General features: G+C 47.8%; 1 protein-coding gene across 1 annotated transcript in view; it reads right to left on the reverse strand.

Annotated features, from left to right (window-relative positions):
• DENND1A (DENN domain containing 1A) overlaps positions 1-13,512 on the reverse strand; it is a 488,338-nt gene that overhangs the window by 40,499 nt on the left and 434,327 nt on the right. The window contains exon 18 of the mRNA XM_065879948.1: positions 11,123-11,254. Within this exon, the coding sequence (XP_065736020.1) occupies positions 11,123-11,254 (132 nt within the window). The remainder of the gene's footprint in view (positions 1-11,122; positions 11,255-13,512) is intronic.

Raw genomic sequence — 13,512 nt, forward strand, 5'->3', positions numbered from 1 at the left:
GAGGAAGGGACTCTGCCTGGGGTGGGGACACTTAGCAGAGTCTCACAGGGTGAGAAGGAACTGGCCAGATGTCAAGGACTGCAGGTAGCTCCAGCCCAGCAGGCCCAGCCGTGGGCAGGGGGCTGGGAGGGGGCCCTGGTGGCTGGGTAAATTCTCCTGATCATCCAGCAAGTCTGCGCCCCGGGGAGAGAATCCTGGAGAGGGACCCACATTGTGGAGGGCTGACGGGCCCTGCTATCTCACTACTTGCTGATGTCTTCTGATGCCCCTTGTGCCTCACAGACCAGTGGAGGAGAGCGACGGGTGACCCGAGGAATTTGAGGGATGTACGGGTGCGGTGCGGCGGACATCCAAGGGCAACTGGGGTGGGGCAAGTCTGGGGAAGGCCAAGGACAGACTAAGACATTGCAGCAAGTGGAGCTCATGAGGCAGGGCTGGATGAAAAGCGGACACTGGAGCTGCCAGAGCAAAGGTGGTGCTGGAAACCACAGGGGTAGCCGAGCTCCCCACTGAGTGGAGAGTCAGAGGGGACAGGCCAGAGCTGGGGAAGAGCTCTGTCCAAGGGAAGGAGGACCAAAGACAGCTCCCTTGGTGCAAAGTCCAGTTCAGACCTCCTGCCCTGCTGGACTCGACACTTCATCCATCCACCAGGCTCCCGCCGGCCAGCCCAATTTCCATGCCTTGATGTATTTTACTTGGACCTTTCTGGAGACTCTACCTTGGGCCAAAGGAGTGATTTAGAAGGCAAGAATTCTCTACTGCAACCAGCCAGAGAAAGCCATGGGGCAAGGTGCAGGGAATTCCACCTGAAGTCAGTTGCCACCCCATCCTAGAACAGGCTAGAACAGCAGCTCTGTTTGGTCTCTCAGGTTCAGAACCATCATCAGGTATCTGAGACACAGCCTGGAGAGGCTGCTCCCACCTGAACGAGGACAATGGGCTCTCTACCTAGTCCCTGAAGCTGACGGAGAGCAAGGGCAATAATTAAACATTGCATCTACTCTGCAGTGATCTCCAGCAAGTCAGCAGTGACGAGGTGACGGGCACCTCCTGAGCATGCTGGTGGGGAATCACCCCGAGGACCAAACTGGTTGGAGTTTAAAACAAACGAAAAGGGACTTTGAGATGCTCTGTGGCATGGTCATACAGCACAGGTCTGTACCTTTCAAAACCACCAGAGGGATCCTGTCCACCAGGATTAAGCTGAACCACTCACTGTGACACCGTGGTCTCCCTGAAGGCAGGGGCCTTGCGATCGTCACCGTTTTCACAGATGTGGCACAGAACAGGTATCCGTGATTATCTGCTGAACAAGTGACCTAGGTTCTTGGCTCTTTCTCCACCTCTGGGCCCTGGGTTGCAGCTGACTTGGCACACTCCACTCCCCAGAAGCTGTCACAGGCAACTGTGCCCATCTCTGTAACCTGCAAGCCCTGATTCGTACCTCCCTGCCATGCACTCACCTGTCCCCTCTCTATCTGGTGCCCTGGGTGACCTCTGACCTTGGCCCTCCACCATGTATACTCTTGATTTCAAGATCCCCACCACTCTGGGTGTGAACCTTTCTCTGCCATCAGACAAGAGGACAAGGGCCTGGGGCAATGTCTCCTGTTTGGCTTCTGTGCACATTTATCTGTTTTCCCTTCTTTTGATAATAGCCCCCTTATTTCCCTTCCAGGAACTACCCCTCCTGTGCTTCTTAGGTATGTGTTTCAGGTAGAGCCTTACTCGTGGCCAACAGAAAACCCTTGGCCACAATGATGGGTTCTAAGACAGGCAATATGATCAAAGTTGGTTCAATGAGTGAACCCATGTGGCAGTCACTAGGAAGCGACACCCTCCTGCTGGTCTCACCCCTGGAAGGATACAGTCTGGAGTTGCTGCAGCCAGGGAAAGCCTCCCTGAGAATGGTACCAGCAGAGGAGGCCAAGCCGGGAGAATGCAACAAAAAACTGGGTCTGACTGACATGATTTAATGCCTGGATCAAGTCATACTTGAAGCTGGTATGAGTGAACAATTGTTTTTTTTTTGGTCTCTTGCAATCCAAAGTAACCTAATTGATGGAGACTCCTAGTATAAGCCCTGCCCCTGGTCTCTGGGGGCTGGGCTGGCCCCTGACACCCCCAATACTAACTCCTACACATGCCCAGTTTCTATCCTGCATTCTAATCCCTCACACATACGAAGAGAGCACCCAGCGTGCCTCTGGTGTCTAGTGGTGGGTTTGGTGGGCAGAGTCTACGCTGGGAGCAGAGTACTAACTTTCTTGTCTTGGTGCCAAACCGAGGCCCAGAAATGTTAAGGGAGGCCTGGGATCTGGAGGGAAGCCAGAAACAAGGCCTTACCTGTGCTCCAACATCCTGGGACCCTGGGCCACCTGCCAAGGCGCTGCACTGGCCCCATCACTGCGAGCTCAGCAGGGAACTGCCATGTTCTTAGCACAGAGCTGGAGCGTGAAGCTGGGGTCTAGTAACAGACAACATGGCTTTGAATCCTGACTGTTGCTCCTGAGCTGTAAACCTTGGCTAAGCCCCCAATCTCTCTCAGCCTGTCTCCTCTGCAAGAGGAGGTGATACCTGAGACCCAGTAGGCTGGTTAAAAGGACTCAGTGGACTCACTCGTGGGAACTGGCGTTGGAACACAGACCCCCTTTTCCAGGTCTCAGCACGGTGCCTGGCATGTGGTGAGCAATTCAGCCTCATGGCCCCCCTCCCCTCCCTCACTGCTCTTCGACCATAAGACGTGCTCAAACTGCTGTGAAGGTGCCCAAGACCTAGCAGGAGGGGGCTGGACTATGGTCCTTGGCCCTTTGCAGTCCTCCTTAACTTGTGCTGAATGGAGGTCAGGTGGTGGAGCTTAGAAAGCAAATTGCTATTTTGAACCTGGATTTTCATTTGGCCGCTGACATTTCTCAGCCCTTCCATGGCACATCAGGAGCCCCTGAGCTACCTGTGGCATCCTAGCTGAGAAGGCAACAACACACGCTTAATCAGAAATCGCCTGGATTTTTCAACCCAATCCTTATAACTTCCAGAATCTGATTTCTCTGTTTTTGACTGGCAAGTTTTTCCTCTTGAAATCGAACATGTCTGCTCTGCGGAGCAAAGCCTGGCCTTGTTAACCTGGCATCAGAAAGCTGTCTCTGGGCTACTTGGGCTATGAGAAAGTGAGGTCACCTGGAAAGACAGGATCAGCCAGCCACGCCCGCCAGAAGACCTGACAAACCCACTACCAGTTAGGGACCACACTGCTTCGGTATCAGCAGGGCACGAGTCAGAACAACTCTGCACAGCCACCAGCCTGCACTGAAGGCGGAGCTGCCTGCTGGCCACCCTGTAGGCGCACGCGGGAGCTGGAGGGAATGGAGCGGGAGGCCACCCCTGTCGTGCTCACTTTCTCACGCAAAAATCTGGTTGAAAGAGTGGAAAAAGGGGCAATGGAAAAGGGGGCAATACGGTTTGAAAACAACAGGGCTTGAAGGAGCATCGTGCAGAGAGCTCTGCCTTGTGGCCTGTGAAGGCACAGCTGATAAGTTAGGCCAAGAAAACGACTTCGGATGGCAGACCACGACACTCACCTGCTCACTCACGCCTGGTGCCCCAACCTGCCCCCTGGCCCCTTCCCCTCACGTGTGTGAGTCAGACTTGGGCACCATCTCCCTGCCATACCCCCAGTGCCTCTCCCCCTGCCCCACGATGCCAGCCCTCCTCGGTTCAGGTGTTGACTTTCCCACAAGAGCTGTAGGCATGAGGGTCAGTTACACGTGTGCACGTGCAGGGGGGCTGCCACTGAGGGGTGTGTGTTCCGAGAGCCGCGGCGTGATGGGCGCTGGGAAGACAGGCTGACTGGGAGGCCATGTCAGTGGGTGACCGACATCTGGCTCTGCTTTTGCTCCACTGGAGAAAGAGACTGATGTTTACCGAGCGCCCATGTGTAGCGCTGATCCAGACAGACAGTACCTCACTCAATCCTTATAAAGACCTATGACGTGAGTATTATTATCCCCACCCTAAAGCTGAGAGAACTGATTTCACTAAGGTTAAGTTACGTAGTGAAGGTTACCAGCTTGTTAGTGCCAGAACTGAAATTTAAGGCCACGGCTGCCTGATGCTAAAAGCTGTGCTTTACCCTCAACCACACTGCTTTCATCAGCTGATCAGCCTCTGCCTTTCAGCAGCTCCATACTTGGGGGGATGGGGGCTGTATTTGCTTCCTCTCTCTGTGAATGGCTGTTACATATGTGCGTGCCTGTGCATGTGTGTAGTTTTTTGGCCATACCATTTGAAAGCAAGTTTCAGACATCACCTAAATACTGCAGTGTGTACCCCTGAGGCATAAAGATAAGCCCCTAAAAGCCATGACATACATCAACAATAGCTCTAACATATCACCTAACACCCCAGCCCATCTTCAGATCTTCCAACTTTCCCAAGGATATCTTGGAAGCTTTTAAAAAAAAAAAAATCCAAGTTCATACCTTGCATTTGGTTATATAGCTCAGTCTCTTTTACAGATAAAATCTTTACTTTTTTGATAGAATTCAAGGGACACCGGGCCTTTCCTTCCCTTGCCTGCTCTCTTCCCAACTTTCTTCCTTTCCAGGTCGACCCATCCTGGAAGTCTGGGGGTGTCCCAGTGCTCGCCTCTCTCCCCTCCCCTCCGTTCCTGGGGCATTTAGGACTAGACCTTAGGAGCTCATAAAAACACAGAATAAGACAGGATCTAAATTCCTATAATACAAATCTGTTTCTACTCGGAAACAGAACCCTTATTTATGGAAAGTGATTTGGAAGTAGATTTTGACCACTAATGGAATATTCATTTTCCTTTTTCAAATGAATGGAATTACAAGCATAGCAATGGAAATAAAACCAAGTAACCTGGACACACAACAAGTACTTAAACAATAATCAATTAATTATTAAGCAATTTGAAAATCCACATCAATAATGAAACCCCAAGACATCTACTGACTGCCAGGTCAGTGCCAAGCCCTATGGTGGATGTTCCAGGCTCACATTCTCATGGGCCTAAAGGTATAATTACAAGGCTGCGTGAGATGCACTGCATGTGCCAAGTTCTGGGGCAGCACAAACACAGGAGCGACCAAATCAGTCGGGAAGATTTACCAAAGGGACATGCTCTGAGGGTGGACAGGCAGATCACCCCGGGCCTCGCGGGCTCTGCCAAGGGTGAAGGTGGAATCTTCGGGGGAGACGGGAAGCAGGGAGGTGGCACGGCCACTTGTGTGTGAGGCTGTGTGGGGAATGCAGTGTGGGGGAGTCTGGAGGCCCGGAGGCCAGTTAGGAAGCTCTGAAGCGGTCCAGGTGAGTGATAATGCAGCCTGAACCAAAGCTGTCAGAGGCGCTGGAGAGGAGAGGGACTGGGCGGTGGCAGAGGGCAGAAGGGAGAGGCTCTGGGGCGTGGGGAGTGGACCTGAGCTTGTGGATGGACCTCGCTGTGGTGGGAGATGGAGGAGGGGGGTGAATGTGGCGCGAGTGCACATTCAGACTGCAGGCCTGTGGTGTGAGGTGTCTGGAAACATGTGAACATCTGTCTGAGGTGTTTGGGAGGCAACGGCTGAGTTGAAGGGAATCGTGTGTGACTTCCAGACTCTTTGGGACAGAAGGGGTTTCTCAGGTCGCTCAGAGCTGAGGGTGCTGAGAAGGCATTCGCTGGTTGGGCAGCTTCTCCAAAGCAGCACGAGACTGGCACTAAGTGACCCAGCTCACGCTTATAAAGCAGAACTCTCCGTATGCACAGATAAGCAGGCAACCGTATTCCAAGAGCTGCTTCTGGGGGTGTATCCAAACCACTCTGCCCCAGGTCCTGGAAGCCTGGTAGCGCTTAGTTTGAGCTTTGGTTTAACTGGCTTTTCAAACTTTATGTTAAAGAGGTTTAGAGAGCTTTGCTTAACCGGGAGAATAGACACCTTTCAATGCACACTTTTTGGAATCTAGCAGATTGGAAGACAGGCAATTACTTTGCTTGTAGGATCAACTCGGGGGGAACACAACGAAGGGGGTCTTGGAGTGGGTTTGCCCTGTCCTCCCACCTCCTGAGAAGGCCCAGCCCCTGGCCGAGGCCCACAGCATGTGGCAGCACGTGTGCAGGACTAGAATCCAGTGTCACTGGGTGCCACTGCCAGTCCAGTACCTCAAGCCAGGGAGGGAGAGCTGCACTCAGCCGAGAGAAGCAGGGGTGCTGCTGGTGGTAGAGTATGAATTAGCTCCTAAATCAAGTAAATGTCTTCTGGGCCTGTTTCCCCAGCCGTACAATGGATATGAGGCCTTCTTCCTTACCAGCTAATGTCGATTCGATTAAACGAGTACAGAAGTGAAAGCGCCTGTCCTGTCCACTTATTAAACGCAGGGAGCAGAGCAGTTTCCATGGGGGTGCTGCCTCTTCTGATTTCTCACATGGGGAAGGGTCAAGCCAAGACATCTGGCTGAGGGGCGCCCAGACCCTGCTGGGGAGGGCAGGGCTTCCTCACTCCTTCCCCAGCCACAGACTAGAGAGAATGTCCACTTCCCTGCCCAGGAGAGAAAAGTGTGGGGGGAGCCCTTAGCTTCTCTCTGTGCCCTCTTGCTCTCGGCTGCCCAGGGGAGGAGGAGTGCTTCCCTCTGACTTTGGGAGAAGGAACTGAGCAGGCTCTGTGCTCCCGGTGGTCCCGCCCCCACCCATCAGTCAGTCCACAGGCACCCTGGGCGCTGCCTGCAATTGTCCACGTCTCCTGTGGGGAGTAGCTCAGTCTTTTCAATTTGGAGGTGAGGTTTCAGCAAGCCCATTTGGCCTCAGGTCTAAAGCAGTATTCTCCTTTTAGCCTATTGGTAAAAAAGCTGGCATTTTTATTTCATTTGACTGTCTCCTGGGCCTTATTTCTCATTTGATTCTGAATTTGGGAGAATAAAAAAAGTTATTTATAGGGGGCTTCCCTGGTGGCGCGGTGGTTAAGAATCCGCCTGCCAACGCAGGGGACACGGGTTCGATCCCTGGTCCGGGAAGATCCCACATAACCGCGGAGCAACTAAGCCCGTGAGCCACAACAACTGAGCCTGCGCTCTAGAGCCCGAGAGCGCCGCAGCTGCTGAAGCTCGTGCACCTAGAGCCCGTGCTCCACAAGAGAAGCCACCGCGATGAGAAGCCCAAACACATTAGCAACCAAGAGTAGCCCTGCTCGCTGCAACTAGAGAAAGCCCGCGTGCAGCAACGAAGACCCAACGCACCCAAAAATAAATAAAAATTTAAAAATACCAAAAACACTGCTTAAAAAAAATAACAAAGAAAGCTATTTACAGCCTCCTAAACATTTTCCAAGGTAGGAACAGGTATTCTCAAGTCAGAGACTTTTTTTAAAAAAATTATTTATTTATTTATTTATTTATTTGTCTGCACCGGGTCTTAGCTGCAGCATGCAGTATCTTTTAGTTGTAGCATGTGGGATCTTTAGTTGTGACATGTGGGATCTAGTTCTCTGACCAGGGATCAAACCCGGGCCCCCTGCACTGGTAGTGCAGAATCTTAACCACTGGACCACCAGGGAAGTCCCTCAAGTCAGAGACTTTTGAACTCTTTAAAGAAATCAGACATGATAAGGATGTAGAGGCCAACTAAAAATCCCTTTATTTGCCCTTGTCTGGAACTATTGACATGGCTCACGATGAGGTCTGAGGGGCGTTACGTATGTCTGCTTTAGAAAACAAATGAAATGCTAGTGAGTTCAGTTTGTTGACAAAATATCTTTCAGTTATAGGGTTCAGCTTAGGTCTACAGACAGTGGTCCTGCAGGTGAAGAGGCTGCCCCTGTGGGGCCCTCAGAGTGCCCTGAGCTTACCTCTCTCACTGTTGTCATCACTCTGAGTTGGGCTGTCCACTTGCTATTCTGTCCCCCTTATAATGCCCCACAAGTACTTTTTTTTTTTTTTTTAAGCACATGGTAGGTCTCAATACATGGATGAATAGATGCAGAATTAAAGGGAGGAATGGTCATAGCCTTGAAAGAGGAAGCTCTGGTGCAGTAGAGGCAAGAGAGCACCTTTTCTCCCCCAGGGGGTCTGAAAAGGCCTCCCCTGGGCTCCCTGCCACCCTGCCAAACGTCTTCATGGAGTCCCCTGGCTGGCTCCATGGGCACTAGCTTTGCAAGGTGGAGGGATTAATGTAATAAAGACCTCAACAGTCTCTGCCCCGGTGGAAAGCTAACCGTTCTTAGGGAATGAAATCCATGGGAGCACAGACTCAAGGCGAGGGTCTTTCTGAGGGATTAATGTAATAAAGATCTCAACAGTCTCTGCCCCGGTGGAAAGCTAACCGTTCTTAGAGAATGAAATCCGTGGGCACACAGACTCAAGGCGAGGGTCCTTCTGAGGTTAGTGTGCACTGTCTGGCTGGCTGAAATTATTTTTCCAGGACACATTAGTTTTACTAGACATTTCAAACAGAAGCTGATGTCTCTGCTTGGTGACGGACCTGAAATGGGTTCTGAAGGTGAACTGTCCTGGGTTTCTGTGCTGGCAATGTGGCCCTGGGAAGGTCCCTGAGCTCTGGCTCTGGGTCCATAAAATACAGCTAATGATTCCTTCCTCAAAGGACTATGGCAGAGATGACACATGTTTTCCAAGAGGAGAATATGTACTGCTGGGGCTACATGAGTAGTTTAGGTGATACATGGATGGACACTTAAAAAAGTTGTTTTGGATACACCTTTGGAAAAAACTGGACCAGTACATCAAACTATGGTTTTACCAACAATCATTGCATAAGATGAGGGTAAAGTTGGTATAAATGTCAGGTTGGAGTCTGTTTAAAGAAAAATATCAAGTAAAAAAAATGGTACAGTTGGAGTACAGAGGAGAGTGTGGCAAAAAATTCTGAAATGGAACTCGAAGGACTTCTTTGAGAATACCTAGCCCCTAAAACTCATGTCTGCCGGTAGTAGGTGCTCTAGAAACGCTGCGTGTTCCGGTCAATGGCCCATCAAAGCAGGCGCCCAGGGAAGGACTGAAGGACAAGCTAGTACCAGGGCAAAGCTGGAAAGAGTTAAAAGAAAGAGGTCTGCGGTTTCTGTGGCCCATCCCCCCTGCAGCTAATCTGTCACCTAATGAAGAAGCGGCCGGCACAAGTGAGCTGGCTGGCAGTTCACTTACAGCAAACTGATTAAGAATGTTCAACCAACAGCAGACTGTAGACCTTTCCAGAGAAAATAAATAGAGTGTAGACTGTATGCAAATGTGTTTGTCACTTTGACAGCACGTCTCAATTAAGGCATCTCGCGGCTGTGGGTAGGCTCTGCGGCTGCAGCTGTAAGGGAGAGCCCGCTGCATGGCTGATACTTGGGGCTTGACCTTAATCCACATGCATGCATTAAAAAAAACCCTGCCTTCCTGTACACTTGCATAATGCTGGCAGCCACGTGAGGGAAGTGACAAACTGGGGAAAAAAAGCCACTTTCATCCTCTCCAGTTTACAGACCTGTGAAGGCACAGACAGCTCTTATTTCAACAGAGTTTGGGGTGGCTTTTTTAATTGTTTATCCCCCACCCGTGCGCACACACGCTCTTATTCTGCATTTAGCTGGGAATGACATTAAAGCATCTCTACTTCTCGCTGAAATGGAAAGAAGGTCTTTCTCCATTTCAAATAGGGCCTCCTTTTTTGTGTTTCGAAAACGGAATGTTTAACACCATGAAATCCCTCCCCCCCCCCGCCCCCTCTTTCTCTGTAATGGGCTCCAAACTCCAGAGAGGGGCTCTTTTCATGGGAAGGTTAGTGTGTGCAGGAATGAGGACAAAGGAAAGCAGGAAGCTGGCTCTGGAATGCCATGCTGGCGACGACCGAGGCTGTGCTTTCAGCAAACACAGCCAGGGAACTGGGGCGCAGATTTCTCCAGCCAGGCCTGAGCCCCAGGAGAAGGCAGCTCCTCAGGGGTGCAAACACTGACGCAATTTGAAGATAATCATTAATCAGATGAGCACTGCCCTGTGGACGTTTCTTTCTTGGGCTACATTTCAATTTTTATAACATCCCTTTTAAGTGTAAAATCAGAAAAGGGGGATGGATGTCCCCAAGTTTAAGACGTATGAATGTATTATCTAAAAATATCGATTACAGAGGAAGATTCTAATGTTTCAACAAACTCATCCCTCACAATAATAACCCACAGCAACAATTTCATTAGTTCCCTTCATTTCTAAATAGCTCAAAGCCTGGTACATAGCAGGCACTTGATAAATGTCTGCTAAAAGCAGGAACGTTTTAAATGCATGCTTCTAGATCATTTAGGTGATAAAATAGCATCATATTTAAGATAAAACCATGAAGATTATTTTAATCATGGGGATGGAATTCATCATCTAATAAATGGTTAAAGAATCAGGTGATTTAAGAATGAATAACCTTGCAAATTCTTGTTACAGTCATAGCTTGCTAACAGAGCCATTTCTCACAAATAAAAAAATTATGACTTTTGCTAATCAAGAGAGTTAATTCAAGAGTAGAGGAGGGTATACAACCTTTTTCAACCAAAAATATAACCACTGATAGGAAATGGATAAGAAAATTTTCAGTTTCTATATGTTTTACTTAAGAGCAAAAAATCAAACAACTGGACAATTTTTAAACGCTCAGGTCGAAAACAGTTGGTTACAGAATCGGATCATGAGAATCGTAGCGTGAGTGTTTACTCTGAGAAGCACGACACCCAGAATTGATTTTCAGGAAGTACATTAATAAAGAACTCCTAATTGATTTTTTTTAAGACTTTGCTTGTTACCTTTTATTTGAAGGTGCAAAGAAGGGCCTGGGATGCTAAAGTGTTCTAATGAGATGCTTAGCTAACAGAGGCACCTTAAACGGAGTATCTTGGAGTGGGGAGGCAGCAGCTGCATTTAATGACTTCATTCAACAGTTCAGCTGGTTTACGACCAGAGCCATGCTGTCTCCTCAAAATTTCTGAAAATTCACCTTTTTGAAACATGTTTGCACCAAGCGAACTTTTGAGATGTGCAAAACTCCATGGAGTTGTTTTGTTTTGCCAGAGAGAGCCGAAATGAAAAACTGTTACATGTGCTATATCGTCTGCTGAAACATAACAAAAAGCCCAGATGGAAGGGCCAGGGTACATACCTGTCCAAAGTGGACTGTGATTGGCCTCCGGTCTTCTCGGAACTTGGGGTCCTTGGCCTCCACCAGTGGGGACGGCGCAGTCTTTGGCAGCTGCTCTTCTGTGGTGGGGACACAGCCATTCTCGGTGATGTCCTGCAGGGAGAAGCCCGGTCAGGGGGTTGGTGTCAGGGTCATGACCCCTGCCATGAGCACAGGGGCTCCATCCAACCCCATCGCTAAGAGGCCAGCCAGGGAACTCCCTCTGGGACATTCTGAGCCTATCCCCCCCCCCGCTAAAGATGAAGGAAACGGAAGGCTAACTTGGCCCTTTGACTTTTAAGGAGTAGAGAAACCAAAATCATGCATATTAAATTACAAAGATAACAATTCACAATAGTGTGTGGGGGGGAATGTTTCATCCTACTACCTTACATGGTTATTTTAATTTTTAAATATTCACTCTGTCCACATGCAGACATTTAAAAATTACTTGCAATCATAGCTCGTGCATAGTTTTACATTCTGTTTTTTTCTACTATAAGCATCTCCACGGTGCTCCATAGTCATTAGAATGATAATTAATGGATGCATAATATTTCACTGAGCAGATACTCAATAATTTAATAAACCATTCTTACTACTATTGGGCATTTAGATTGTTCCTAATTTTTTTTTAACTTTCTAAACATCTAAACATCACAGTGATAAACACTGCAGTCTTTCTTTCTTTTGTATTATTTCTCTTACAGAAATCCCTAGGAATGAAACTGCTTGATCAAAAGATATAAACATTTTTAAGGCTTTTTATTCATTCTACCAAACTGCTTTCCAATTTACACCAACCACCAGCAATGGATGTGTTATCCGTTTCACCGTGCGTGTTAGCCTCATCGTTTTAAAAATGTATTGCTAATTTAAGAGGTGAAAAATCAGACCTCATTGTTGTTTTAATTTGCATTACTTTGATTATTTGTGAGTGTGGACATTTTCTCCACATTTGTTTACTGATGATGTTACTGTTTGTGAAAACGATGTGTTTCTGCTCCCTCTTTCTTAGCCCTAGTCTTTCTGGCAGAGAATGAAGAAAGAGACCGAAGTCTAAGTTAGGATTCTATGACCTGGAGAGTATTTAGGGAGCCAATGTCATTTTTTTTAAATCAGAAATTTACATTTAATCTGTCCTTGTGATGAATGACATCAAATTTTAAGGTAAAGAAAAATCCCAATGTGCCAAAGGCAGGTAATGGCTCCTTTGCCTAACGCTGGCAGCTGACTATACCCATGGGTTCTCTGGGACATGGATGATGCCGAGTTGTGCAATATGGATCATATGGCTTTATTCAAGTCATGAAACTTGCTTAAATCTTCATTTAAGCAAGGCAGAGATTAAATGTACACGTAAAAAACATTTAAATCATTGTTTTTTTCTAAGTGAAAATAACAGCTAGAATAAAATAATAAATACAGTTTCCAATTATTTTCATTGCAAAAACAAATACACACTTTGGTCAACAAAACACACACCCTTAGTACTCATTAAATTCTGCACATAAAAGACAATTGGCTGTTCTTACTTAGTCAAATAGAGAGAACTGTGACACATGGATGAAAGTGATCCCTTACTAAATAATAATGCATTAAGGAAGAAACACATGTAACATCTTTGAGCCTCAGTCTCCTCATCTGTAAAATGGAGCTATGGCAGCTATGGGGAGTAAAGGAGATTAAACAACAGACGTGTCTTGAACATTTTTACTCAGTAGTGTCCTATATACAGGACTCAATAATAATAACTGAGTACCTACTAATAAGGGATTCAATAAACTATAGGGAGTAAATCAACTACACTTTAATAATAAAAATAAATAAACGATAGGGATCCCTCCCCCACCCCTCTTCTCTATATGTTCAACTCCACACACCCAGCTGAGTCTCTGCACTGCTTGGTAACAACACAGGGAAATGGTGACCTCTTGGTTGTGCGGGGAGGGCTTGCATCAAGTGGCCCACCGAGTCTTAGCCTGGCTGAGGCTCAGTGATGAGAGAAGTTGCCGCCAGCCAATTAGAAACAGCTTTCTTGGAAAGGGGCTGCCCTAAGGTGCTCAGGTCAAGTGGAACAAAGACGGGGAGGGGCTCCTTCTGTGTCAGAAAATAACAAAGGGCAAAAGAGGCATTTTGGATCCAGTGGGGTTACCGAGAGGACAGACATAAGAGGTTGAGTAAAGCCAAACAGAAAAAAAAATTAAAAAAATAAAAAAAATTCACTTTTAGTTCAGGGAAAGTATTGCATGTGTGTATGATTGGTTGGGGGAAAAAATAAAGATGTGAAGCAGTAGGGTAATCTAGAAAGAAAATATTGATAGTAATGAAAACTATAAGATGATAACTATTTTTAAAAATGTCTGTGGTAG

Source organism: Phocoena phocoena, chromosome 6 (genome assembly GCF_963924675.1).
Source record: "Phocoena phocoena chromosome 6, mPhoPho1.1, whole genome shotgun sequence".
Classification (NCBI taxonomy): domain Eukaryota; kingdom Metazoa; phylum Chordata; class Mammalia; order Artiodactyla; family Phocoenidae; genus Phocoena; species Phocoena phocoena.